The sequence below is a fragment of the Sus scrofa genome, chromosome 6 (genome assembly GCF_000003025.6).
Source record: "Sus scrofa isolate TJ Tabasco breed Duroc chromosome 6, Sscrofa11.1, whole genome shotgun sequence".
NCBI classification, from domain to species: Eukaryota; Metazoa; Chordata; class Mammalia; order Artiodactyla; family Suidae; genus Sus; species Sus scrofa.
In genome coordinates this window covers 137,421,429-137,448,153 of record NC_010448.4, presented here as the reverse complement: position 1 = coordinate 137,448,153, position 26,725 = coordinate 137,421,429, and the positions used below count along the sequence as shown (strand labels likewise).

The 26,725-nt window shown below is 36.2% G+C and overlaps 1 protein-coding gene across 1 annotated transcript in view; it reads left to right on the top strand.

Moving 5' to 3' along the window:
• MSH4 (mutS homolog 4) overlaps positions 1-26,725 on the top strand; it is a 113,640-nt gene that overhangs the window by 76,306 nt on the left and 10,609 nt on the right. The window contains exons 12-19 of the mRNA XM_021096463.1: positions 4,491-4,627; positions 6,191-6,294; positions 7,850-7,974; positions 9,961-10,161; positions 14,532-14,650; positions 15,938-16,066; positions 21,671-21,845; positions 23,731-23,819. Of these exons, the coding sequence (XP_020952122.1) occupies positions 4,491-4,627; positions 6,191-6,294; positions 7,850-7,974; positions 9,961-10,161; positions 14,532-14,650; positions 15,938-16,066; positions 21,671-21,845; positions 23,731-23,819 (1,079 nt within the window). The remainder of the gene's footprint in view (positions 1-4,490; positions 4,628-6,190; positions 6,295-7,849; positions 7,975-9,960; positions 10,162-14,531; positions 14,651-15,937; positions 16,067-21,670; positions 21,846-23,730; positions 23,820-26,725) is intronic.

Sequence of the window (26,725 nt, the reverse complement as noted above, 5' to 3'; positions counted from 1 at the left end):
CCAGAAGAGAGTGGCAAGATACATTCAAAGTTCTGAGAGGAAAAACTTTGCAGCCTAGAATCCTCTATCCAGCAAGAATATGATTTAAAATAGAAGGGGAAATAGAGAATTTCCCCAACGAACAAAAGCTGAAAGAGTACAGCAATACTAAACCCATTCTAAAAGAAATACTGAACAGGCTTCTTTAAATAAAAAAAGAAGTGAGAAGAAATAAGATGGAGGAACCCACAATTGGAAAGCAATCACTTAAATAATCCAGCATGCAGATTTAAAAGCGGGGGGAAAAAACTACTGCTGTAAAAGCAATGATGAACACAAGGAACAGCAAAAGGACAAACGTGAAGATGTTAAAAAGGACTTGAAAATCATAGAATGTGGAGAAGGAAAGTAGGAAAATCTAGACTTTTTTTAAAATAATGTATTTGAGCCTATATGATGATCAGGCTAAAGCAAGCAGATACAGGAAGGGGTTAACATACTTAAAAACTAGGGCAACCACAAATCAAAACCAAACATTACATTCACAAAATCTAAGAAGAAATGTACTCAAGCAAAAAATAAATGGAAATCATCCAACCCAAAAAAGAAAAGAAGAAAAGAGAAACAAAGAGTCAACTGGAAAACAAGGTTTAAAATGGCAATAAATGCGTATCTATCAATAATCACCTTAAATGTCAATGGACTGAATTTGATGCCTCAATCAAAAGAGACAGAGTGGCAGATTGGATAGAAAAGCAAAAACCATCAATCTGCTTCAGGCAATAGTACAAAGCCACAGTCATCAAGTCAGTGTAGTACTGGTACCAAAACAGACATACAGACCAATGGAACAGAAGAGAGAATCCAGAAATAAACCCAGACACCTATGGTCAATTACTCACACCATGTATGAAAATAAACTCAAAATGGCTTAAAGATTTAAATGTAAGACAAGACACCATCAAGCTCCTGGAAGAGAACATGGGTAAAACATTCTCTGACATCAACCTCACAAATGTTTTCTCAGGTCAGTCTCCCAAAGCAACAGAAATCAAAGCAAAAATAAACCAGTGGGACCTAATCAAACTGGCAAGTTTTGCACAGCAAAGGAAACCTAAAAGAAAATAAAAAGACAACCTGAAGAATGGGAGAAAATAGTTTCAAATGATGCAACTGACAAGGGTTAATCTCTAGAATATACAAGCAACTTAGACAACTCAACAGCAAAAAAGCCAACAACCCAGTTGAAAAATGGGCAAAAGACCTGAATGGACACTTCTTCAAGGAAGATATATAGATGGCCAACAAGCACATGAAAAACACTCACCATCCCTAATTATTAGAGAAATGCAAATCAAAACTACCATGAGCTACCACCTCACACCAGTCAGAATGGCCATCAATTAATGAGTCCACAAATAAAAAATGCTGGAGAGGGTGTGGAGAAAAGGGAACCCTCCTGCATTTTTGGTGGGAATGTAAGCTGGTACAACCACTATGAAGAACAGTATGGAGGTACCTTAGATAACTATGTGTAAAACTTCCATATGACCCAGCAATTCCACTCTTGGACATATATCCGGAGAAAACTTTGCTTGAAAAAGACACATGCACTCGCATGTTCATTCAAGCACTATTCACAATAGCCAAGACATGGATACAACCTAAATGTCCATCAACAGATAAATGAATTAAGAAGAAGTGGTATACATAAACAAAGGAATACTGCTCAGCCATAAAAAGCAAATTAATGCCATTTGCAGCAACATAGTTGGAACTAGAGACTCTCACACTAAGTGAAGTAAGTCAGAAAGAGAAAGACAAATACCATATGATATCACTTATATCTGGAATCTAATATATGGCACAAATGAACCTTTCCACAGAAAAGAAACTCATGGACTTGGAGAATAGACTTGTGGCTGCCAACGGGCAGGGGGAAGGAGAGGGACAGATGGGCTGCTCGGGGTTAATAGATGCAGGCTATTGCCTTTGGAATGGATTAGCAATAAGATCCTGCTGTGTAGCACTGGGAACTATTTCTGGTCACTTATGCTGGAGCATGATATATACATGTATGTATAACTGGGTCACCATGCTGTACAGTAGCAAATTGACAGAACACTGTAAACCAGCTATAATGGAAAAAAATAAAAATCATTATATATGAAAAAAATCACAGAACAATATACCTCTAGCCTTGTTCTTTTTTATCAAGATTATTTTGGCTCTTTGGGACCGTTTGTGTTTCCATACAAATTTTAAAATTATTTATTCCATGAAAAATGCCACTATTATTTTGATATGGATTGCATGAATCTATAAATTGCTTTGAGTAGTATGGTCATTTTAGTAATGGTAATTCTTCTAGTCCAGGAAATTGGTATATCTTTCTATCTTGTGTCTCCTTTGCTTTCTTTCATCAGTGTCTTAGTTTTCTGAATACGTCTTTTACCCCCTTAGTTAGATTTATTCCTAAATATTTATTTTTTATTTATTCCTTTATTCATCTATTTTTATGTATGTACCCACGGCATATGGACGTTCCTGGCCAGGGATTGAATCTGAGCCACAGTTGCAACCTACACGGTAGGTACAACAACACCAGATCCTTTAACCCACTGTGCCAGGCTGGGTATTGAAATCATACCACCACAGTGACTGGAGCTGCTGCAGTTGGATTCTTAACCCACTGCTTTACAGCAGGAATTCCTAGATATTTTATTCTTTTTGATATAATGGTAGATGGGATTGATAGTTCTCTTTCTGATAGTTCATTGTTAGTGTATAGAAATACAATAGATTTCTCTTTCTGATAGTTCATTGTTAGTATACAGAAATATAATAGATTTCTATGTATTAATTTTGTATTCTGCAACTTTACTGAATTCATTCATGAATTCTAGTTTTGTGATAAAGTCTTTAGGGTTTTCTATGTACAGTATCAAATAAATGGAATAAATAACAAACTCTAATTTTTTAGTTTCTTTTTCTTTCAAAGTATTTATCAGAATGACCATCTTTTTGCTGCAGTGTTTTGTTTTGTTTTTTTTTTTCTTAAAAGAACACCTAAGCACATATTTTAGATGTTAAAAAGTGTTGGAGCTTGGAGTTCCTGTTGTGGCTCATTGGAAACGAACCCAACTAGTATCCATGGGGATGCAGGTTAGATCCCTGGCCTGGCTTAGTGAGTTAATGATCTGGTGGTGCAGTGAGCTGCAGTGTAGGTCACAGATGCGGCTTGGATCCTACATTGCTGTGGCTTTGGCGAAGGCCTGCTGCTGTAGCTCCGATTCAACCCATAGCCTGGGAATTTCCAGGCTAAAAATTGTTAAGAGTTTAAAAGAGTAACAAAAGGAACCCTCATACACTGTGGGTGGGAGTGTAAAATTGGTGCAACCACTATGGAAAAGTCGGGAGATTCCTTAAACAAAAAATAGAGCTACCATATGATCCAGCAATCCTACTCCTGGGTATATATCCAGAAAAAAAAAGAAAACTCGAATTTGAAAATATATATGCACCCCCGTGTTCATAGCAGCACTATTTATAATAGCTAACATATGGAAACAACCCAAGTGCCCGTCAACAGACTGTTGGCTTAACAAGATACGATGTGTGTGTGTGTGTGTGTGTGTGTGTGTGTGTATAAATATACACAATGGAATATTAGCCATAAAAAAGAATGAAATGTTGCCATTTGCAGCAACATGGATGGACCTAGATATTATTATGCTTAGTGAAATAATCCAGATAGAAATAGACAAATACTGTATGATATCACTTATATGTGGAATTTAAAAAATTGTACAAATGCATATGTATGGAAAATGGAAACAGACTCACAGACATGGAAAGCAAACTTATGGTTATCAAAGGGGAGAGTGGAGGCACATTAGGAGTCTAGGATTAATGGACACAAAAAACTATACATAAGATAGATAAGCAAAAAAGATTTACTTTATAACACAGGGAATTATATTCAGTAGCTTGTAATAATCTATAATGGAATATAATCTACACAGAAAAAGGAATCACTGTTTTTTTGTTTTTTTGTTTTTTGTTTTTTGTTTGTCTTTTTAGGGCTGCACCTGTGGCATATGGAGGTTCCCAGGCTAGGAGTTGAATCGGAGCTATAGCCACTGGCCTACACCACAGCCACAGCAATGCCAGATCTGAACTGTGTCTATGACCTACACCACAGCTCACGGCAACACCGGATCCTTAACCCACTAAGCAAGGCCAGGGATTTAATCTGATCCTCATGGATCCTAGTCAGGTTCACTTCCACTGAGCCACCATGGGAACCTCAGGAATCACCATGTTGTATACATGAAACTAATGTGATATTGTAAATCAACTAGCCTTCAACTTAAAAAAGTAATATTACCTTCCTACTTATACAAAAAATAATGAGAAAAGTTATGTGATTTTTTTCTAAACATAAAGAGTAATTTTCTCATTAAAATTTCTTTGTTTTGTTTTTGTTTTTTCTTGTTTCTGGCCACTAGGAATGATATCGCAGCTTGCAGAAAAATATAGTCTTCCTTTAAGGACAAGTTTTAGCTCTGCTCGAGGATTTTTCATCCAGATGACTACAGATTGTACAGCCCTATTCAATGATAAACTTCCCTCAGAGTTTATTAAGGTTCATTCTAGAGTTCTAGTTAGAAAATTATTGTTTCTGATTTTACAGAATTGCATTTACATATTTTCAGATACTTTTTGTTTTACATGCCAAACTTCTGAATGTTCTGTAAATTGCTTCTCCTGCTCCTACCCACCCACCTAACAGCTTTACTAATTTAAGAGTGATTTAAAATATTTTTTTTTAGGTTGTACCATGGCATATGGAAGTTCAGGGATTGAACTTGTGACACAGCAGTGACCCAAATTACTGCTCTTACAACACCAGATCCTTAACCCATTGTACCACACGAGAACCCCCTGAAAATTTTGTAAAGAGAAATACCAAACACAGTGTTTCCCACATTTTGGGGAGCTTGGTATGGTTAAAAAAGGAAAATGAAAAAAGTCCAAAAGGATTTTTTTTTTTAAATTTAGATGTTTTTTAAATTTTATGGCCACACTTGTGGCATATAGAAGTTCCTGGGCCAGGGATTGAAGCCCAGCTGTAGCTGCAACCCATGCTGTAGCTGTGACAACACTGGATTTCTTAACCCAATGTGCCAGGCCTGGGATGGAATCTGCACCTCTGCAGTGACCCAAGCCATTGTTGTTGGATTCTTAACCAGCTGCACCACAGTAGGAACTCCCAAAAGGAATTTTTGAGCAAAGAAGTTTGGAAAGAACTGTACTATCTCCTGTTTTAGGTGGTTCTCAATGTACATCCACCTGTTAAATGTTTAGAAGTTCTAAAGTACAGAAATTTGCTTAATTTTTAAAAATCCAATATTGCCAAACCTTTGCACTAGGACAATATTTTCTTCTATATACATGTTAACTCCTTCACAGTATGCCATTTGGGAAAATCTAATCCATTGTAATCTTAGTTTTCTTTGCCCCAGAGGGGACCTTTTCACAAAAACAAACTGTTTGACTTTAAAATAGTATTGTATTGGAGTTTCCATTGTGACACAAGGGGATCAGCAGTATTTCTGGAGTGCTGGGACACAGGTTAGATCTCATGGCCCAGCACAGTGGGTTAGGGTCCAGAGTTACTGCAGCACAGGTCACAGTTGCAGCTCGGATCTGATCCTTGGCCCAGAGAACTCCATGTGCCATGGAGTGGTCAAAAAAGGAAACAAAAAAAAGTATTAGCAAGTAGTGAGGGATGGATGAAGAATGCGTTAAGTGTTAGTAATGGGAATTTGCTGTTGAGTGAGGTTCAGATGTGGAGTAACAGCTAAGACAGGGATCAGAGGTAGAGTGAGGATTACTCTCTACCGTGGGCATTACTACTTATGGTGATAAGATGTAGTGTCTTAACATTTGTGCATGTTTACTTTAAGACGTGTGAAAATAGTCATGTCAGATGGATGGAGTTTAAAAATTCTGCTTTAGTTTTAGAAGCAGAAGCTTCCTTTTCTCGTTCACAAACGTTGTTTGGGATTTTCTTTGTGATACTATACTTCGAAAATTAAATTGACTAACATAAATGCCTATATTTCTATTGTTTAAAATCTGTGTGTTTTTTACTTCATAGAAGTGTATATGTATCTTGATAGTTATATTTTTAATCTCCTGGCAGATTTCTAAAGTGAAAAATTCTTATAGCTTCACATCCACAGATTTAATTAAAATGAATGAAAGATGCCAAGAGTCTTTGAGAGAAATCTATCACATGACTTATATGTAAGAGCATTTGAAAATTTTCAATACTGAATTAAATTGGTTTAATTTGCAGTACCATGATAAGTTTCATTAATTGCCTTTTAGTTGAAAAAAGTTGTAAAGTTACGAATGTGAGCAAGGAAAGAACACTTGCTGGGAAAACAGTTAAAACTTTAGTATCTGACACTGTGGTTGGGATCACTGAGCCTCACAGAATATTCAGGGCAATCTTTTTTTTTTTTTTAGGACTGCACTCATGGCATATGGAGGTTCCCAGGTTAAGGGTCAAATCGGAGCTGTAGCTGCCAGCCTACGCCAGCCACAGCCTCAGCAACACCAGATCCAAGCCTCATCTGCAGTCTACACCACAGCTCATGGCAACGCCAGATCCTTAACCCACTGAGCGAGGTCAGGGATTGAACCTGTGTCCTCATGGATACTAGTCAGATTAGTTTCCACTGAGCCATGACGGGAATTCCAAGGGCAATCTTAATTACGAAAAATAATCAACATTATGCTAGGTTATAGAAAATGCTTTATACCCAGCCAAATTTCCATTGTGATAATGACATGAGACATATCTTGAAATATCTCTCATGCCTTAGTACTTATTATGTCACAACATCACAATAATGCGTCTTTTGCCTTTCATGAAACAGTAGCAGTGCATCTAGAAATAAGCACTAGGACATGCAGAATTGGTGAGCTGAGATGGTAAAGATAAATGTTGGGCTTTCAAAACAATTTCAGGCATAGACCAAAGAGGCAATAAGATACAGTAAGTTCGGGGAACATATTTCTTCATATAAGGGAAAAAATATATTATGTCATGATATGATAACTCTGGGTTCCTGTTGCAGCTCAGTAGGTTAAGAACCCAACTAGTATCCAAGAGGATGCAGGTTCAGTCTCTGGCCTTGCTCAGTGAGTTAAGGATCTGGCATTGGTCGCAGATGTGGTGTAGCTATGGCTGTGACATAGGCCTGCAGCTGCAGCTCAGATTTGACCCCTAGCCTGAGAATTTCCATATGCTGCAGGCACAGCCCTAAAAAAAAAAAAAAAAAAAAAAAAAAGTAACTGCCACATAAAATCTTAAATAATAATATTGTTAGGATGTGTTTGTGTGTTGGGGCGAGGGAAGGAGAGAGAGAGAGAGGGAGGAGAGGAAGAGAGAGAGTGGATGAGAGAAAAAATATAATTTTAAATGAAATTTAACATTGAAAAAAAATTATTAGCAGATGGGATCAATTGAAGTATAGTGAGGGCTTGATTGGACCTATAAAATATTTATATTAAAATTATTTTATTAGTATTTAATTAAACCAGTAATTTCAAAACACGGTATTACCACACCAGAAGATAGATTCTTTGCTACTAAGTAACTGTGACCTTGAGCATGAACTTCAATTTCCTTATCTCTAAAATGAGGCAGTAGAACGATAGACTTTATCTGAAGTGTATAACTCAACTGTGAATATTATTTTATCCCAGGCAATGATTTTAATATTGTTTTACAATTCCACTGTATGTTGCTCTCTGAGATACATTATTTGTCTTACCACACATGTATTTTCAGGATAGTATGCAAACTGCTTAGTGAGATTTATGAACATATTCATTGCTTATATAAACTATCTGATACTGTGTCAATGCTGGATATGCTGCTGTCATTTGCTCATGCCTGCACTCTTTCTGACTACGGTAAGTTATTTTCTTTGAGGTAAATATGTTGCTTACTGAAATTTATGTTCCAGTCAAGAAATTTTACACAATTATGAATGCTTTATATATATATATATATATTTTACCTGAAATACAGTCTCTTGCCTATGGGCCTAGACTAAGATTCAAAATAGAGAAAGTGAAATTACCCTTAAAGTTTCTTTCAACATTGTAAATTGATAATAAGCTTCAATTTTTTAAAAGTCAGAAAAGTATTCACTGAGAAAATGACAAATGATAAAAGAAAGAAAATGCGAGAAACTTTAAAGTTTCCCCAAATAAGAAAGACTGTAGAGCTATCTCCTTGGTGAAAATAATGGTGACACAGATTTATAAAGTTTGAATCTGAAGATACATTAGTAGCAGTGTGATGCTAATACTAATAGACAGGAGAGAAATGAGTCTTGAAAGTCTTGAGCATTTTTTAAACTAGTTCCTTAGATATGAGCATCCCAAGATCAGAAATTTTAGCATTTATTTTTATATCCCAGGTCTACACACAAGTCTTGAATGTGTTAAGTAATTTTCTAATATTAAATGAATATTTCAAGTTAGTCACCCTTTGAAATTTCTTATCAAACTTATCAGTAATAACTGTACTCTAGGAGTTCCCATTATGGCTCAGTGGTAATGAACCCAACTAGGATCCATGAGGATGCGGGTTCCATCCCTGGCCTCGCTCAGCAGGTTAAGGATCCGGCATTGCTGTGCACTGCATTGTAGGTTGCAGATGCAGCTTAGATCTGGTGTTGCTATGGCTGTGGTGTAGGCTGGCAGCTGTAGATCCAATTCGACCCCTAGCCTGGGAGCTTCCATTTGCTTCGGGTACAGCCCTCAAAAGACAAACAAACAAAATGAAGCCGTACTCCAGTATGTGAATTTATGAAACTTGCACGTGATAATTAAGGTTGAGTAATTGTGGGCCTAATGACATTAATAAGATCAAAATTACTAGTTAAAATCAGAAGTAATATTTCTAAAATATTATGTTAATTTAATTTTATAATTGGAGAAGTTATTTTAAAAATATTTTTCCTATTTGATATTTCTACATTTCTTATGAAAATGTTAAATTTTTCAGTTGGTATTTTATAAGCCAAAACTTTAATTTTTATATCTCCTTTGGGGTTAAAAACCTTATTTTAGGGATCAGCTATTTTAATAGTAGTTATCTTAACTATTAAATATGTGATGTTGCTCCCTTTTGAGAAGACCATCCTGAAACTCCAAACTTATAAATAATGAATTTTTGGTATCAAAAATATTAAAAATAATTTAAAAATTTTTCTAACCAATCTCAATATTGTAATTAATGCTTTCAAGTTTATTCATGTGTTTCATCTAGAGGCATGTAGCATTTTAATTTTTACTTGTCCTCCACCCTCTTTCTCCTCCCTTCACCTCAGAAATGATCCATTGAGACTTGATCACGTTTTCTTTCTATAAATTAACAGTATCTTTGTGTCTGTTTTGTCTATCTTCTGAGATTTCTTTTTAGACAACATTTCTGTTATTTTGGACATACAATTATATTTTTATTTGGTTTACTCTATATTCATTATGTCATTTGAAAAGCTAAGTATACCAAATTTGAAATAATAGTTAAGGCAAGGATTAAGTAAATGTGTAATTTTGGAGTACTTATAAATTGTTATTTAAAAGTGTTATCAATGGTTGGTTGATTCTTTTTGGAAATATGAAAATGTCATGAACATTTCATGGTTTTGTAGACTATCACAATGACAGGAACTAAATCTTAGATTTTTCTGGAAATGAATAAAAGTTGTGATGTGATTAAACTATGTCAATTATAATTTAGAGGGACTTAGGGTAAAATAATACTTTAATGATGCTGTTCCAAATTGACCATAGTAATATCACTGAAGTATGAACGATATGTACACACCACAAAATCTTTAAGTGTAAATACATTAATCTTTCAAAACATTCCATTTTTCTCTTTAGTTCGGCCAGAGTTTACTGATACTTTAGCAATCAAACAGGGATGGCATCCCATTCTTGAAAAAATATCTGTGGAAAAACCTGTGGCCAACAATACCTATATTACAGAAGGGAGTAATTTTGTAATTATAACTGGACCAAATATGAGTGGGAAATCCACATATTTGAAACAGATTGCTCTTTGTCAGATTATGGCCCAGATTGGTAAGTTATGGATATACTTTATAGTTACAAAATCTGTTCCCCATTTAAAATATTTTGTGCCCGGTATTTTAGATCTAGCTTCCTAATTAACTGAGGAGCAGTTTGGAGTAGATTTTCCTATTTAAAGGTATAGTAGCATCTATTATATAGGTCATAACTTTTTATTATTTGGTATTTTATTAGGCTCCATCCAATTTGGATTATATTGTACTAAGTTTTGTGAGATGTAACAAGTAGAAGCTTGCTTACTCTAGCTATTAATGTGTTGACTATTACTAAACTGAATTGTATAATTATCTGAGATTCAAAAACTTTGTTGTAAGAAAAAGTGAAATAGGAGTTGCCATTGTGTCTCAGCAGGTTAAGAACCTGACATAGTGTCTGAGAAGATGTCTGTTCGATCCCTGGCCTTGCTCAGTGGGTTAAAGGATCTGGCCTTGCTGCAAGCTGTTGCGTAGACCTCAGCTGCAGCTTCGATTCCATCCCTAGCCTGGGAACTTCCATATGCCACAAGTGTGGTCTTAAAAAGGAACAAAAAAAAGAAGTAGGATAAGCTGCTGCCTTTAATAACTCATGTTATTAAATTACAACACTGGGCAGAGAAACATGTACTTAATTTAAGGGATACCAATAACTTGCCCATAGCAAGTGATATATTACACATACGTGCGTGCGCTCACGCACACACACACGTAAATAGCTGTCACTGGCCCAACATTGTTACATATTTCTTGGTATAGAGGCATAACTCACCTCTTATTTCTGAAAACTGGGTTCCTTGAGAATTATATAAATCAAGAGAAGAGATACTTGGTCCTAAGGCAGTGATTCTCAACCAGGGACAGTTTGGGTTCACCTCCTGGAATTTGGCAATATCTGGATACATTTTTGGTTGTCATAACTGAGGGGAATGTAAAGTCCAGGTATGCTGATAAATGTCCTACAGTGCACAGGACAGCCACCTTCTCTCTTTTACACCCCCAGTCCACTCACATAAACAAAAATGATTTATCCAGCCCAAGGTGTGGTTGAAAAACCATAGTCTAATGTAATGGATTGTAAGGAAATACAGCAATAATAATTTTGATTATACAGTGCAAATTTACTCTTACTACTGGAAAGGAAAATCAGAGATGAATGAATGAATGGAAAGTAAATATTTTATTGGATTTATAATTTGAAAGGCCATCTTAGTTAACTTTCCACCTTATAAGAATACTGATTCATATGTGATGTAATCTTCTGTCTGAATGGTTATAAAGAGCTCTGTCTTTTCAAACACAGACTAATTGTTGAATAGCTGTAGTTGTTAGAACATTCATCATACTGAATTGAAATCTGACTTTATTTTTTTTTTATTTCTTTCTTTTTTTACAGCTGCACCTGCAGCATTTGGAAGTTCCTGGGCTAGGGATCAAATTGAAGCTGCAGCTGCCAGCCTATGCTACAACCGCAGCAGTGACTGATTCATGATGCATTTGTGACCTGCTGCTGCAGCTGTGGCAATGCCAAATCCTTAACCCACTGGGCAAGGCCAGGGAGTGAACTCGCATCTTCACAGACGTTATGTCGGGTTCTTAATCCACTGAGCCACAATGGGAATTCCTGAAATTTGACATTCTGTAACCTCTATTCATTAGTCCTAATTCATATCTTCTACACATTTCAGAATATCTAGTAACTCCTGAGAATAGCCCTCCAAATATTTGAATAAAACTAGTATTACTTGGAGTTCCCATCGTGGCGCAGTGGTTAACGAATCCGACTAGGAACCATGAGGTTTCAGGTTCGATCCCTGGCCTCGCTCAGTGGGTTGAGGATCTAGCATTGCCATGAGCTGTGGTGTAGGTTGCAGACACTGCTCGGATCCCATGTTGCCGTGGCTCTGGCGTAGGCCGGCAGCTACAGCTCCGATCAGACCCCTAGCCTGGGAACCTCCATGTGCATGGGAGTGGCCCTAGAATAGCAAAAAGACAAAAAAAAAAATGACTATTACTTTACTTCTCTTGTTACTATTCATCTTCATCCTCTGAATACCTAACATGTATGTGTAATATCTCATATGATCTGATTGTAAAGGAAACAGAAGGAGTTGAAAGCCATGGAAGTTAAGAATATAGGCTTTGGAGTTGGACCTAGCTTGTCTGGTTATTGGCTGTGTGATCTTAGACAAATTACTTAACCTCCTTAGTTTTTTCTATCTGTAGATGAAAATTATAATAGTACCCATGTCTAAGAATTGTAGAGATTGAGCAAGATAATATGTATAAAATGCTATGGACTTAAGGGAAGGTATGGAAAGGACACTTTCCAAATAGAGGTAGGAGCACATTCTACAGCACAGAAGCAAAAGCAGTATAATGTTCCTGAGGAACTACAAGGAATCCAGAGGCTTAGTAGTTCCTTTGCTTTGTAGAACAAAGAGTGGCTGTAAGAAGTGCAGGCTTAAAGCTGGCAGGATGGGCAGGAGTCAGATCATGAAGAGCCTTAGGTACTTAATGGAGATTGAACTTTATCCAGAAATCTATAGGTGCTGTTGAAGTTTAAGTAAGAGAATGGCCTGATTGGATTTGAGTTTTAGATAGATCATTTTGGCTAATGTATAGTTAGAGAAGAGTCAGACAAGAAGGAAAAGACTAGCCAGTAGCCTTCTGTAATAATTTAGATAAGCCGTGATGGTAAGAGATGTTGAAAGCTTCTCTGGTGAAGAAGGTAAGAGAGAAAGGAAATTATGAAATGTACCATATATGATATATTTTTTTCTTTTTTTTTTTCTTTTTACTGTCACACCTGCAGCATATAGAAGTTCCCAGGCTAGGGGTTGAATCAGAGCTGCAGCTGAGGCCTTTGCCACAGCTTATGACAACACACCAGATCCTTAACTCATTGAGTGAGGCTAGGAATAGAACCTGAATCCTCACAGAGACAATGTCACGTCCTTAACCTGAGAGCCACGATGGGAACTCACTTATATATGCTATGTTCTGTACATGGTACTTTTACATTTAGTTCTCATTTAATCCTTCTGGAAATCCTAGGAGAAAATTTTATTTAAGATAGCTGCTCTCTGAGGTGCAATTATTATAATTGCCATTGTTATTATTATTACTTTGTTTATTCTTTGTAGGGCCGCACCTATGGCATATGGAAGTTCCCAGACTAGGGGTCGAATTGGAGCCGCAGCTGCCAGCCTGTGCCACAGACACAGCAATAGCAAATCTGAGCCACATCGCTAACCTACGCCACAGCTGCAGCATTGCCTGATCCCTAACCCTCTGAGTGAGGCCAGGGATCTCACCTGCATCCTCCTGTAGAGTAGTTGAATGAGCCACAATAAGCACTCCTACTCTTTTTTTTTTTTTTTTTTTTTGTATCATCCTGACTTTTGCTTTCTTTTCTTGCTAGTCCTTATTCTTTAGAGTTAGATCTTATTCTTCATCTTTGCCTTTGTTTTACATCTTGGAATAATTTGGCTCCGATTATTTTACCATTTTCTCTATATAGAGTTCTGTATACATGGTACTTTTTCCATTCAACTATTTGCATACTTTTATCTTCTTATGGTTTTAGAATGGCTTTTGTATCCCATTTCATATAAAGGTAGGTACATTAATCATATTGATTTGTTTTCAAAAGATGAATATTTCAGATTAGTTAGGCACATAATTTCTCAGGCAGAAACAGTCTTGTGGATGAAAATTCACCTTTAAAAAATTAAATGATTACTTTCATTCTACTTGTGGATATTTCTGTATATTTCTAATAACATATATTTCCTAATACATCTTTCTTTAATGATTTTATCAACTTGAACTTCATAAGCATTTCCTTCAAATGTTCACATTTCAAATACTCTTTATCAACTAATTGTATTATTATTACCACCTTTGGCCATGCCCACAGCATCCAGAAATTCCCAGGCCAGGGATCAAACCTGTGCCACCACAACAACCTGAGTCGTAGCAGTGACAATGCCAGATCCTTAACCCACTGGGCCATAAGGGAACTCCATCTCCTAACTGTATTATTTAAAATTTTTATCAAGTTTATAACATCTTTCTAATATACTTGAATGTGTATTATCTTTCTAATATTACTTAAATGTAACCTTTGTTCAGTAGGTAGGGTGAGCATTTTCATTTTTTTTTGTGAGGAAGATGAAAGTGGGAGAATTTAAGTGCTGTCTAAGGTTATATATAGTAAATGATAGAGCTGGAGCCATGTTTCTAACTCTGTATCCAATGATCTTTCCACCACATTAATCCTTAGATAGGCTACTAAATAATCCAAGTTGGTGGAAATTGCAAAATGTTGGTAGTACTTGTATTTTGTAAAAACATCTCAGTTTACTTTGACCTTTCATTTTATAGGTTCGTATGTTCCAGCAGAATATTCTTCCTTTAGGATTGCTGAACAGATATTTACAAGAATCAGTACTGATGATGATATTGAAACAAATTCATCAACGTTTATGAAGGAAATGAAAGAGGTACTCAGACTCAGCTTTTCTTATGTTGAAAACATATAGAATTCTCCTACTAACAGTCAATATAATGTAAGAAAGTATTCTTATACTAAAGCATGCAAATATGTTTATACTCCTCTATAAGAGCCAGAGGGCAGTCAAAGACAGCTTCCTAATTTCTGTCTTAGGTGGAAATGGAAGCAAATGTTTTATTGAAAAATACAGCTTAAAAAGAAAGCTAGTGGTATTGAATGATAAAAACATGCTTTCATGTTTTTTTGTATGGAATATATAAAAGACTTCAGAAAACGATGACCTGCACAGGAACATTTTGCATAGTATCTATTGTTCACGTTGGTCTTGATTTTAAAAATAAAAGATCATTATGTTAGAAGTCTTTTAAAAATCATTCCCTTCTGTGCTTTTGTAGAATTTTCACTTTCTGTAACAAAGTATGTATCATCACCTATTTCTGATCTGAGCAAATGTCAATAAGCTGGAAGGACTAAAGGAATTCTGTGTCACTCTTGGTCTATCTTTAGTAGATAGGAATTACTGGATCACTATACAGTTACTTAATTTGCTTTAGATAAAGGGAGAATAAAATGATCATTTGCCCACCCTATGTGACCTTTATGTAATTATTTAGTATGTATTGAATATCTCTGGGAGAATATAGCAATAGATTAGGTGCTCAAGGTGTATTTTTAAGCCTCACAAGAAGCTTAGTCCCATAGAAAGGTAAAATGGCCATGAAGGTTACTATTGTGTTGTGACATAGGTCTTTATTGAGCGTGGGTTTAAATTTATTTGTTTAATCAGGAATCAGTGGACTTGGATGCTTTGCCCTAAATTTTTCTTTTCATTTTAACCAGGTATAGAGGTGTTAAAATGAAAAGAAAAATTTCATTTTAACATCTGGCTATAGAGATGTTAAAATAAATTTGAGAGATAGTTTAGAGGGTTTTATGACAGCAATTGATTAGTCATTTGTAGAGAAGAAAATGACCATATTTTTGCTTTATTTAAACTTTTAATTCACTGCTTTATTTCACTGTATCTGAAGCATCAATATTTTAGATAATGGTTATTTATTGTGTTGTCTCATACACGGGTGCATATGCCTATCTATGTACACATCACTCTTAGAATTATTAGTCATGAAAAGCAATGTGTTAGTTTCTGCTCAGAAGAATTTCTCTATAAAGTTATATTTTAAATGAACTAATAAAGAGACTAGATTTTCCTCATTTTTCTATGAGAGTGAAATCAGCTTGGTTATAAGGAATAATATTGAAATTGTATTTTCAGATAGCATATATTCTACATAATGCTAATGACAAGTCACTCATATTAATTGATGAACTTGGCAGAGGTACTAATACAGAAGAAGGTATTGGCATTTGTTATGCTGTTTGTGAATATCTGCTGAGCTTAAAGGTATTCTTCTCTATTTATTTTAAGTACATTAATTTTGAGTGTTTTTACATTTATTTTTAATTTTTATTTTTTTATTGAATAAAAGATTATTTAAATTCTATAGTGCTTTACAATGCTCAAAAGTTTCATACAGATGATTTCGTATAATCCAATATTAACCCTTTTTTCCCCCATCCATATATTGCCTCTCCTCACTTCCCTCTCCCAACTGATAACCACTCATCTGTTTTCTGTAAGTCTGCTTCTTTTTTGTTTTGCTCACTAGTTTGTTGTATTTTTTTGATTCCACATAGAAATGATGTCATACAGTATTTGTCTTTTTCAGACTTATTTCACTTAGCATAATACCCTTCAAGTCCATTCATGTTGCTGCAAATAGCAAAATTTTATTCTTTTTTCAGACATAGAAAACAAACTTATGGTTACTAAAAGGGAAAGAAAGGGGTGAGGGGAAGGGATAAATGAGGAATTTGGGATTAACAGACACTGCTATATAGAAAATAGAGAAACAACAGGACCTACTGTATGGTGCAGGGGACTCTACTCAATAATAGTAACCTATAATGGGAGTTCCCATTGTGGTACAGTGGTTAACGAATCCAACTAGGAACCATGAGGTTGCGGGTTCGATCCCTGGCCTTGTTCAGTGGGTTAAGGATCCAGCGTTGCCGTTAGCTGTGGTGTAGGTCGCAGATGCGGCTCGCATCCTGCGTTGCTGCGGTTCTGGCGTAGTCCGGTGGCTACAGCTCCGATTCGACCCCTAGCCTGGGAGCCTCCATATGCCACGAGAGTGGCACTAGAAAAGGCAAAAAGACAAATAATAATAATAATAACCTATAATGGAAAAGAATCTGGAAAAGAATATATATAATTCTTTATATATTATAAAGTCATATATAACTAAATCACTTTGTGGTACACCTGAAACATTATAAATCAACTACACTTCATTAAAATTTTTTTCATTATTTTTTATGGATGAGTAATAATCACTTGTCTATAAACATATACCAAATCTTTTTTATCCATTTATCTGTTCTTGGACATTTAGTTTGCTTCCATTCCTTGGCAATTGTAAATTATGCTGTTGAGTCCATTTTTTGATATATTCTTTATAAATTTATCATGATTGGATTTTCTAGGCACCTAAAAATAGCTCTTTAAACAATTTCAGGTGGTAAAAACATACCATAGCATTTATATTTTTGTTACTTCATTTCTGATGGAAGCAGGAATGGTTATTTTTTTTCTTTTTCTTTTGTGGGGTTGGGGGGGGCACACCTGCAGCAAATGGAGCTTCCCAGGCTAGGGGTCGAATTGGAGCTACAGCTGCCGGCCTACGCCACAGCCACAGCCGCAGCAACACAGGCTCTGAGCTGCATATGTGACCTACACCACAGCTCACGGGCAATGCCTGATCCTTAACACAATGAGTGAGACCAGGGATCAAACCTTCATCGTCATGGATACTAGTCAGTTCATAACCTGCTGACCCACAATGGGAATTCACTGGATTTGACTTTCTGATCTGATTAGATTTAAAGATACTAATGACTCTATTTCCAGCAGTAACGAGGGCACTGGTAGTCCATAATGTGAAATAGCAATAGAAGTATGCAAAATATCAGCATTGGATAGTCTTCATCAACCACTTATAAGAAGCAAGGAGCTGGGTAACTGTGTATATGATACTTTCAAACATTTTTGGTAAACTAACACATGAGATTATCTAGTTGTTTTTAATGTTGCTGGACAAAGTGAGGAAAGAAAAGGAGATGATCTAGGAATCCAAATTCCTGAATAAATCTATTCATACATGACCTGAAAGCGTCTATGTGTGTCCTAAAGGATACTCTTACCTCCTATAGCCTGAGATTCCTGAAAATCAAACCCAGAATCTCATTTTGTGACTGGCTGAATTACAATGCAACTGACAGAGTAATAGAGTTATAGGTGACTTGCAGCACAGGGCATTAAGATTTTGGAGCAAAGTCCCACCATCCTCTGTAGATAACTGCTATCCTTTTGAGAAGCAGATCTTAGCCTGTTACTGTGCCTTAGTAGGGACTGAAGAGTTACCCACAGGGCACTAAGTTGTTATGTGACTTGACCTTACCATCATGAGCTGAGTGTTATCTGACCCAATAGCCATAAAGTTGGGTATGCACAGCAGCACTCTGTCATCAAATGGGAGTGATATATACATGATTGGGCCTGAGAAGGCACTGAAGGTACAAGTAAATTACATGAGGAAATGGCCCAAATGTTTATGGTCCCCAATCCTACTACACTATTTTCTCTCTCTCACCTTGCACCTGTGATGTCATAGAGAGTGCCCTCTGGTCAGGTGACAGAGGAAGAGAAGACTTTCCTTGTTTACAGATGCTTTTGCATGATATTCAAGTGCCACCCAAAAATGGACAGCCTTTGCACTCTAGTCCCTTTTTAGGGCATCCCTAAAGGACACTGCAAAGGAAAAGTATCTGAGTGGGCAGAAATTCAAGCATTGTACCTGGTTGTTCATTTTGCTTATGAGGAGAAATGGCCAGATATACGATTATATATCAATTCATGGGCCGTGGCCAATGGTATGGCTGGGACTTGGAAAGAACATTTTTGGAAAATTGGTGACAAGGACATTTGGGAAAGGGGAATGTGGATAAATCTCTTTGAATAGGCAAAAAATTAAACATATTTTGGTCCAAGTGAATACTCATCAAATTGTCACCTCTGGAGAGGATGGGATGACCTGGTCTTTGGATACCAGTCAGCCTCTTTCCCTAGCTCCCCTGCATCACCCAATGGACTCATAAATAAAGTGGACATGGTGGTATGGTTGGAGGTTGTCCTTGGGCTCAGCAACATAGACATCCATTCACCATAGCCAACTGGCTACAGCAACCCCTGAGTGCCTTAGTCTGCCAGCAGCAGTGACCAGCTTTGAACCACTGATACTGTACCATTCCCTGAGGGGATCAGCCAGCTGCCTGGTGGCAGGTTGATTTCACTGGACCACTTCCATCATGAAAGCCGCAGCAGTTTGTTCTTGCTGGACTAGATACTTACTCGGGAAACATATTTGCTTTCCCTGACTGTATGACTTTGCCGAAACTGCCACCCATGAACTTAAACAAAATGCTTTGTTCATGACTGTGGTATTCCACACAAAATTGCTTCTGATTAAGAAACTCACTTCATACCAAAACCAATGGGCCCATGTTCATGAAATTCATTTGTCTTATGTTCCCTGAAGCAGCTAGCTTGATAGTAAAAATATAATTATTGCGGAGTTCCGGTCGTGGCGCAGTGGTTAACAAATCCGACTAGGAACCATGAGGTTGCGGGTTCGGTCCCTGCCCTTGCTCAGTGGGTTAACGATCCGGCGTTGCCGTGAGCTGTGGTGTAGGTTGCAGACGCGGCTCGGATCCCGCGTTGCTGTGGCTCTGGTGTAGGCCGGTGGCTACAGCTCCGATTCAACCCCTAGCCTGGGAACCTCCATATGCCGCGGGAGCGGCCCAAGAAATAGCAACAATAACAACAACAACAACAAAAATATATATATATATAATTATTGCTACTTAAGGAACTTTTTTCTAACCTAGTATTTTTAATGCCTAACACAATCCTTGTAATACATAGGCCTTGAAATATTATTTGTTAAATCAAATTAACCTGAAATAGGAAGTTTCCTTTGTGGCACAGCAGAAACAAATCTGATTCATATCCATGAGCATTTGGGTTTGATCCCTGGCTTCGCTCAGTGGGTCTGGGATCCGGCGTTGCTGTGAGCTGGGGTATGGGTTGCAGATGTGGCTAGGATCCCAAGTTGCTGTGGCAGCAGCATAGGCAGGCAGCTGTAGCTCTGATTGGACCCCTAGCCTGGGAATTTCCATATACTGCAAATGCAGCCCTAAAAAGCAAGCAAGCAAACAAACAAACAAACCTGAAATAGAGTTTACAGAGTTACTGTAATATTGATTTGATATATAAATTTTGAGAACATTATTGTTATTATGAACATGGTTCCTAGCTTCTAAATATTTTACTGGGTTTCTAAATATTCTCCTATTATTAATTAATTTGGTTTGTTTTATACCCCCTTTTGATTTGTTAGTAGTCAGTTGAGATTTATTATTTTTCTATCATATACAAAACCATTCCTTGCTGCCCCCTTTCCATAGCTGATAGCCTTTTGCCAGTCAAATATTTTCTTCTAATGTCTTAATATTTAAATTTTCCACTAATCACCTCTTTAGTTTCACCCTAATGTCTTAAAACATAACTAGTTATTCAACTCTCTTTCTGCTTCAGTAACTCTAGGCAGGAAGCCACTGTTCTGGACGTAAGTCACTTGAGCAACCTCTGTCAAAATCACCTACAGTACTTAGGGAAAATGCATTTCCTATTGCCCTCAATTATAGCTTCTCATTGAAATGTGAAGGGGATAAGCACCAAGAATTTGCATCTTTAACAAACTCCCCAGGGAATTCCTAAAGTTTAAGTATCATTGTAGTAAGCAGTGTTCTCAATATTTTATTCCCCTATAAGTACCTAACCCAAACACAATGCAAATATAAAAAAAAAAAAAGGAAAACAAAATTTCAATTGAAATTTCAATTTCAAATAACTAAGACAATCCATTGATTTCACTTTCCCAGAACTACTATATGGAAGAAAGCTACTTTTATTTATTTAAAAAAAAATTAATTAATTGATTTTTTTTTTTTTTTTTTTTTTTAATGGCTGTACCTTCAGCATATGGAGGTTCCTGGGTCAGGGATCAAATCCGGGCCTCAGCTATGACCTATGCCACAGCTGCAGCAACTCCAGATCCTTAATCCGCTTTGCTGAACTGGGAATTGAACCCATGCCGCCACAGAAATGCCAGATCCTTGACATGCTGCACCGCAGTGAGAACTCCAGAAGCTACTTCTAAAGTAAATTTTTTTTATAAGTTGAGGGAAATGTTATGATTTTGTTTATGATTTACTTTTCTAATAAATAATTAGCTCAGTTAGTAGCCTTATTTCTGATAAACTTCATCCATTCAATATCTTCCATTTTTTTTTTTTAGGGTTTTATTTTTACATTTGTTCTTTTTCCCAGAAGTAACATACATGTTATGTGAAAACATAATAAACAAGTTTCCTTAATTGAATATAAAATTTTATTTTATTTTATTTTTTGTCTTTTGTATTTTTAGGGCCACACCTGAGGCATATGGAAGTTCCCAGGCTAGGGGTCAAATCAGAGCTGTAGCTGCAGGCCTATGCCACAGCCACAGCAATGCAGGATCCAAGCCACGTCTGTGACCTAAACCACAGTTCACGGCAATGCCAGATTCTTAACCCACTGAGCAAGGCCAGGGATCTAACCTACAAATTCATGGTTCCTAGTTGCATTCGTTAACCACGTGGTGGGAACTTCGAATATAAGATTTTAAAACATTATAAGATGAATTGACTATGTTAGCCTCTAAGTTAGTTTCATTTCCACATTTCTGCTAAGCTACTTAGAAAGCTAAACTAAAATTTTGTTTAAATAGTAAAAATAAAAATTTCTAGTTCATTTAAAATGACTGATATTCATTATTATATATTCTAGGCATTTACACTGTTTGCTACACATTTCCTGGAACTATGCCACATAGATGTTCTGTATCCTAACGTGGAAAACATGTATTTTGAAGTTCAACATGTAAAGAACACCTCAAGAAATAAAGAAGCAATCTTGTATACCTACAAACTTTCTAAGGGACTCACAGAAGAAAAAAATTACGGTATGCATATAGAAATTGTGTGTATACACTGAAACACTGCATATTCTTATAAGACAAACTTTCTTCTCCTCTTTACTTATTGGTCAATCTAACCAACTTTCATTCTTTTGAGTGCTTAAATGTTCCAAGACTGTGTTTTCTATGTCCAACTCACATTTTAGATATATTAAGCTTATTTTAACAGTAACTGTGTAGAACTACAAAAGTTGCAGAAGTATAGTTTATGTCCTTAGAAAATATAATTTGGTTTTTATTTGCAATTTATATAAAGAATTGAAAATTGTGTATTTCTTAGACACTATTTCAGTAACAGGATTCTTCTGTTTTATTCAGATTCAGTAAATTTAACAAATAAATCTTAAGTCCTAAAAGGTAATGTACTTTCAAATTATATGTATTCATAAACTTCATTAGTTATTTTCTATCTGAATCATTATGTGACATAAACTTGCACAGATTCAGAGAATTTTCAATTGAAATTTACATATAAAATTCCAAAAATTATTTTAGCTATGAATGTGACCTTTGTGAGTGAAAAAAACATCTTTTCTTTGGTATTTGAAATGGGAAAGTCAAATGGAAAACTTAATTTGTATCAGATGTTTAATCTTTAGAAGCCTTGGAGTTCCCGTTTTGGTGCAGCAGAAACGAATCTGATTAGGAACCGTGAGGTTGCCGGTTCGATCCCTGGCCTTGCTCAGTGGGTTAAGGATCCATCGTTGCCGTGAGCTGTGGTGTAGGTCATAGACGCAGCTTGGATCCTGCACTGCTGTCGCTCTGGCACAGGCGGTGTCTACAGCTCCGATTGGACCCCTAACATGGGAACCTCCACATGCCGCGGGTGCAGCCCTAAAAAAAAAGATAAAAAGACAACAACAATAACAAAAATCTTTAGAAGCCTCAATTTCATCTATGTGGGCTTTTGAAGATTAAATGAATTATCAAATACAAACTACCTAGCATAGTGCCTAGTAATCTGTAACTTCTAAATAAATGTTAGCATTTCTTCTATTGCTTCTGAAGCAATACTCTATTAACAAATAGCAGAAAGCTTATAAGGCACTTATACAAAAATTAAACCCTGAGAACATGAGAATGATGGTTGGTATTTGAATTTGCATGAAGGATAGTCAACTACCATTATATCTTCTGAGAAATCCCTCCCTCATTGACCTATCTGCTGGATAGATGAATATTCTAGTGGTAGGCTTATCTCTGACTAAACTCTTTTCTACCCTGCAAAATCCATATGTCCTTTGACCCATAAACCAACTAAATTTGTAGTTGAAATTTCAATGTTACTACTATTATTTGATTTTCTAATTACCTCTTTTCCTGTTCCTGTCTTGTTTTCTGCTATCTCAGAAGTATCTTGAGAGGTAATTGATTCTAATTTGTCTTACATGTCTTTTGCCTTGTTTTTTTTTTTTTTTTTTTTTTTTTTTTTTAGGGCCGCACCTGCGGCATATGGAGGTTCCCAGGCTAGGGGTCTAACCGGAGCTATAGCCGCCATCCTACACCAGAGCCACAGCAACGCCAGATCCAAGCCGCATCTGCGACCTACACCACAGCTCACAGCAACCTGGATCCTTAACCCACTGAGCAAGGCCAGGGATTGAACCTGCAACTTCATGTTTCCTAGTCAGATTCATTTCTGCTGCGCTACAATGGGAACTCCTGTCTTACATGTCTTAGCAAGAAATTAAATCTAATAATTGGTAAGTTGTTATCTAGAACTTAGGAAAGCTTGATTTTGAGAATTAAGTAGTTCATAAATGAGCTACTAAGTAAATTCAAATCTGTGAAGAAAAGATTAATACTGGTTAAAACAAACACAAAAATACCAGCAATAACACTATTGAAGCTCCATTGTTTATAATTTTAGGATTAAAAGCTGCAGAGGCATCATCACTCCCACCATCAATTGTCTTGGATGCCAAAGAAATCACAACTCAAATTACCAGACAAATTTTGGTAAGAAGCTTTTTAGCAATAAGAATTATTTTTCAAATTCAAGAAAATACTTTTAGTATATGTTTATTATGGTCTTGGATCTAAATATATAATAATTAATAATTAAAATATCTAAAAGAAAAACCTAATTCCTAAATAAAGAAAATCCTTTTTACTTCACAAAACTTTTTTTTTATAATTTTTTCCAGCAAATCTACTAATAAGATAGGAGACAAGTTAAACAGTTCAGTTACTGCAATACTTATTGCTACACTAACTTTATAAGAAAATAAATCTCGGTAAAGTAAGCATTAAAATAAAAATCGCTTTGCATAACATTTTCATTTTTTTTTAGTTTTCAAAGCTGTTCTATTCATTATCATACATAAGCCTCATAACTTTTCATGAAGCAGGTATAATAAAATATAAATAATAAAAGTATTTTTACTTTTATACAGTTTTATAGGTGAGGTTCACAGAGGTTAGGTGATTTGCTAGGAAGCAGTAGATCCAACGCTGAATTCATGTCTGCTAACTGAAAATTTCGAAATCTTTTTTGCATCAAGTTGCTTTATACAGTTTTAAGAATCTGGTGTTTTGAGTAAACCACGCTAGGTGCAGTACAAAATTTTCTTCAGTGTTAAGTTTCCTACGTCTTTCACACTTACTTTTTTTAAAACTCGATGAATTTTATTATATTCATAGTTGTACAGCCATCATCACAACCCAGTTTTACAACATGTTCATCCCAACCCCCCAGCCCATACCTCCCCCCACCAACCTGTCTCCTTTGGTAACCATAAGTTTTTCAAAGTCTGCAAAGAAGTTTACTGTATCCTTTTTTTAGATTCCATATGTAAGTGATAGCATATGAAATTTGTGTCTCACTGTCTGGCTAACTTCACTTAGCCTGATAATTTCTAGGTCCATCCATGTTGCTGCAAGTGCTACTATTTCTTTCTTTTTTATGGCTGAGTAATATTCTATTGTGTATATGTAACACATCTTCTGTATTCTACTGTTGATGGACATTTACATTGCTTCCATGTCTTGGCTATTGTATATAGTGCTGCAATAAACAAAGGGATACATGTATATTTTCTTTACTTTTCTTTTGTCTTTTTGCCATTTCTTGGGCTGCTCCCGCAGCATATGAAGTTTCCAAGGCTAGGGGTCTAATCAGAGCTGTAGCTGCCAGCCTACGCCAGAGCCACAGCAACGCGGGATCCGAGCCATGTCTGAAACTTACATCACAGCTCATGGCAACACTGGATCCTTAACCCACTGAGCAATGCCAGGGATTGAACCCGCAACCACGCAGTTCCTAGTCGGATTCGTCACTGAGCCATGACGGGAACTCCATGTATATTTTCAAGTCATGGTTTTCTCTGGATTGGTGCCCTGGAGTGGGATTGCTGGATCAAATGGTAATTCTATTTTTAGTTTTTTGAGGCATCTCCATACTGTTTTCCATAGTAGTCGCACCTATTTACATTCCCATCAACAGTGTGATAGGGTTTCCTTTTCTCCACACCCTCTCAAGCACTTATTGTTGTAAACTTTTTGATGATGGCCATTCTGGCTGGTATAAGGTAGTACATCATAGCTCTAATTTGCACTTGTCTAATAATGAGTGATGTTGAACATCTTTTCATGGTTTTATTTATTTTTTTGCCATCTATATGTCTTCTTTCGAGAATTGCTTGTTAAGATATTCTGCCCATTTTTTTGATGAGGTTGTTTGGTTTTTTGATATTGAGCTGCAGGAGGTGTTTATAAATTTTGGAGATTAATCCCTTGTCAGTTGATTCATTTGCAAAGATGTTTCTCCCATTCTGTGGGTTGTCTTTTTGTTTTGTTTAGGGTTTCCTTTGCTGTGCAGAAACTTTTAAGTTTGGTTAGGTGCCATTTGTTTATTTTTGTTTTTACTGTCATTACTCTAAGAGGTGGATCTGAAAAAATGTTGCTGTCATTTATGTCAGAGAGTATTTGGCCTATGTTTTCCTCTAAGAGTTTTATAGTATCTGGTCTTATATCTAGGTCTTTAATCCATTCTGAGTTTATTTTTGTGTATGGTGTTAGGGAGTATTCTAATTTCATTCTTTTACATGTGGCTGTCCAGTTTTACCAGCACCACAAAAACAAGCTGTCTTTTCTCCATTGTATATTCTTGCCTTCCTTGTCATAGATTAGTTGATGTAGGTGCTTGGGTTTATTTTTGGGCTTTCTCTCCTTTTCCACTGATCTGTATTTCTGTTTTTGTGCTAGTGCCACACTGTTTTGGTGATTGTAGCTTTGTGGTATAGTCAGGGATCAGGGAGCCTGATTCCTCCAGCTCCATTTTTCTTTCTCAAAGTGGCTTTGACTATTCTGGGTCTTTTGTGCTTCCAAACAAACTTTAAAATATTTTGTTCAAGTTCTGAGAAAAATGTCCTTGGTAATTTGATAAGGATTTCATTGAATCTGTAGATTGCCTTGAGTAATCTAGATGTTTTGACAATATTGAGTCTTACAGTCCAAGAGAATGGTATATGTTTCCATCTGTTTGTGTCATCTTTGATTTCTTTCATTAGCATCTTATAGTTTTCATAGTACAGGTTTTTGTCCCTTTAGGTAGGTTTATTCCTAGGTATTTTATTCTTTTGATGTGGTGGTAAATGGGATTGTTTCCCTTCTGATCTTTCATTGTTAGTATATAGGAATGCAGTCAATTTCTGTGTATTAATTTTATATCCTGTGACTTTGCCAAATTCATGGATGAGCTCTAACAGTTTTTGGTAGAGTCTTTAGGATTGTCTAGGTATAGTATCATGTCATCTGCAAATAGTGATAGTTTTACTTCTTCCTTTCCAATTTGGATTCCTTTTTTTCTTTTACTTCTCTGATTGCCATGTCTAGGACTTCCAAAACTATGTTGAATAGAAGTG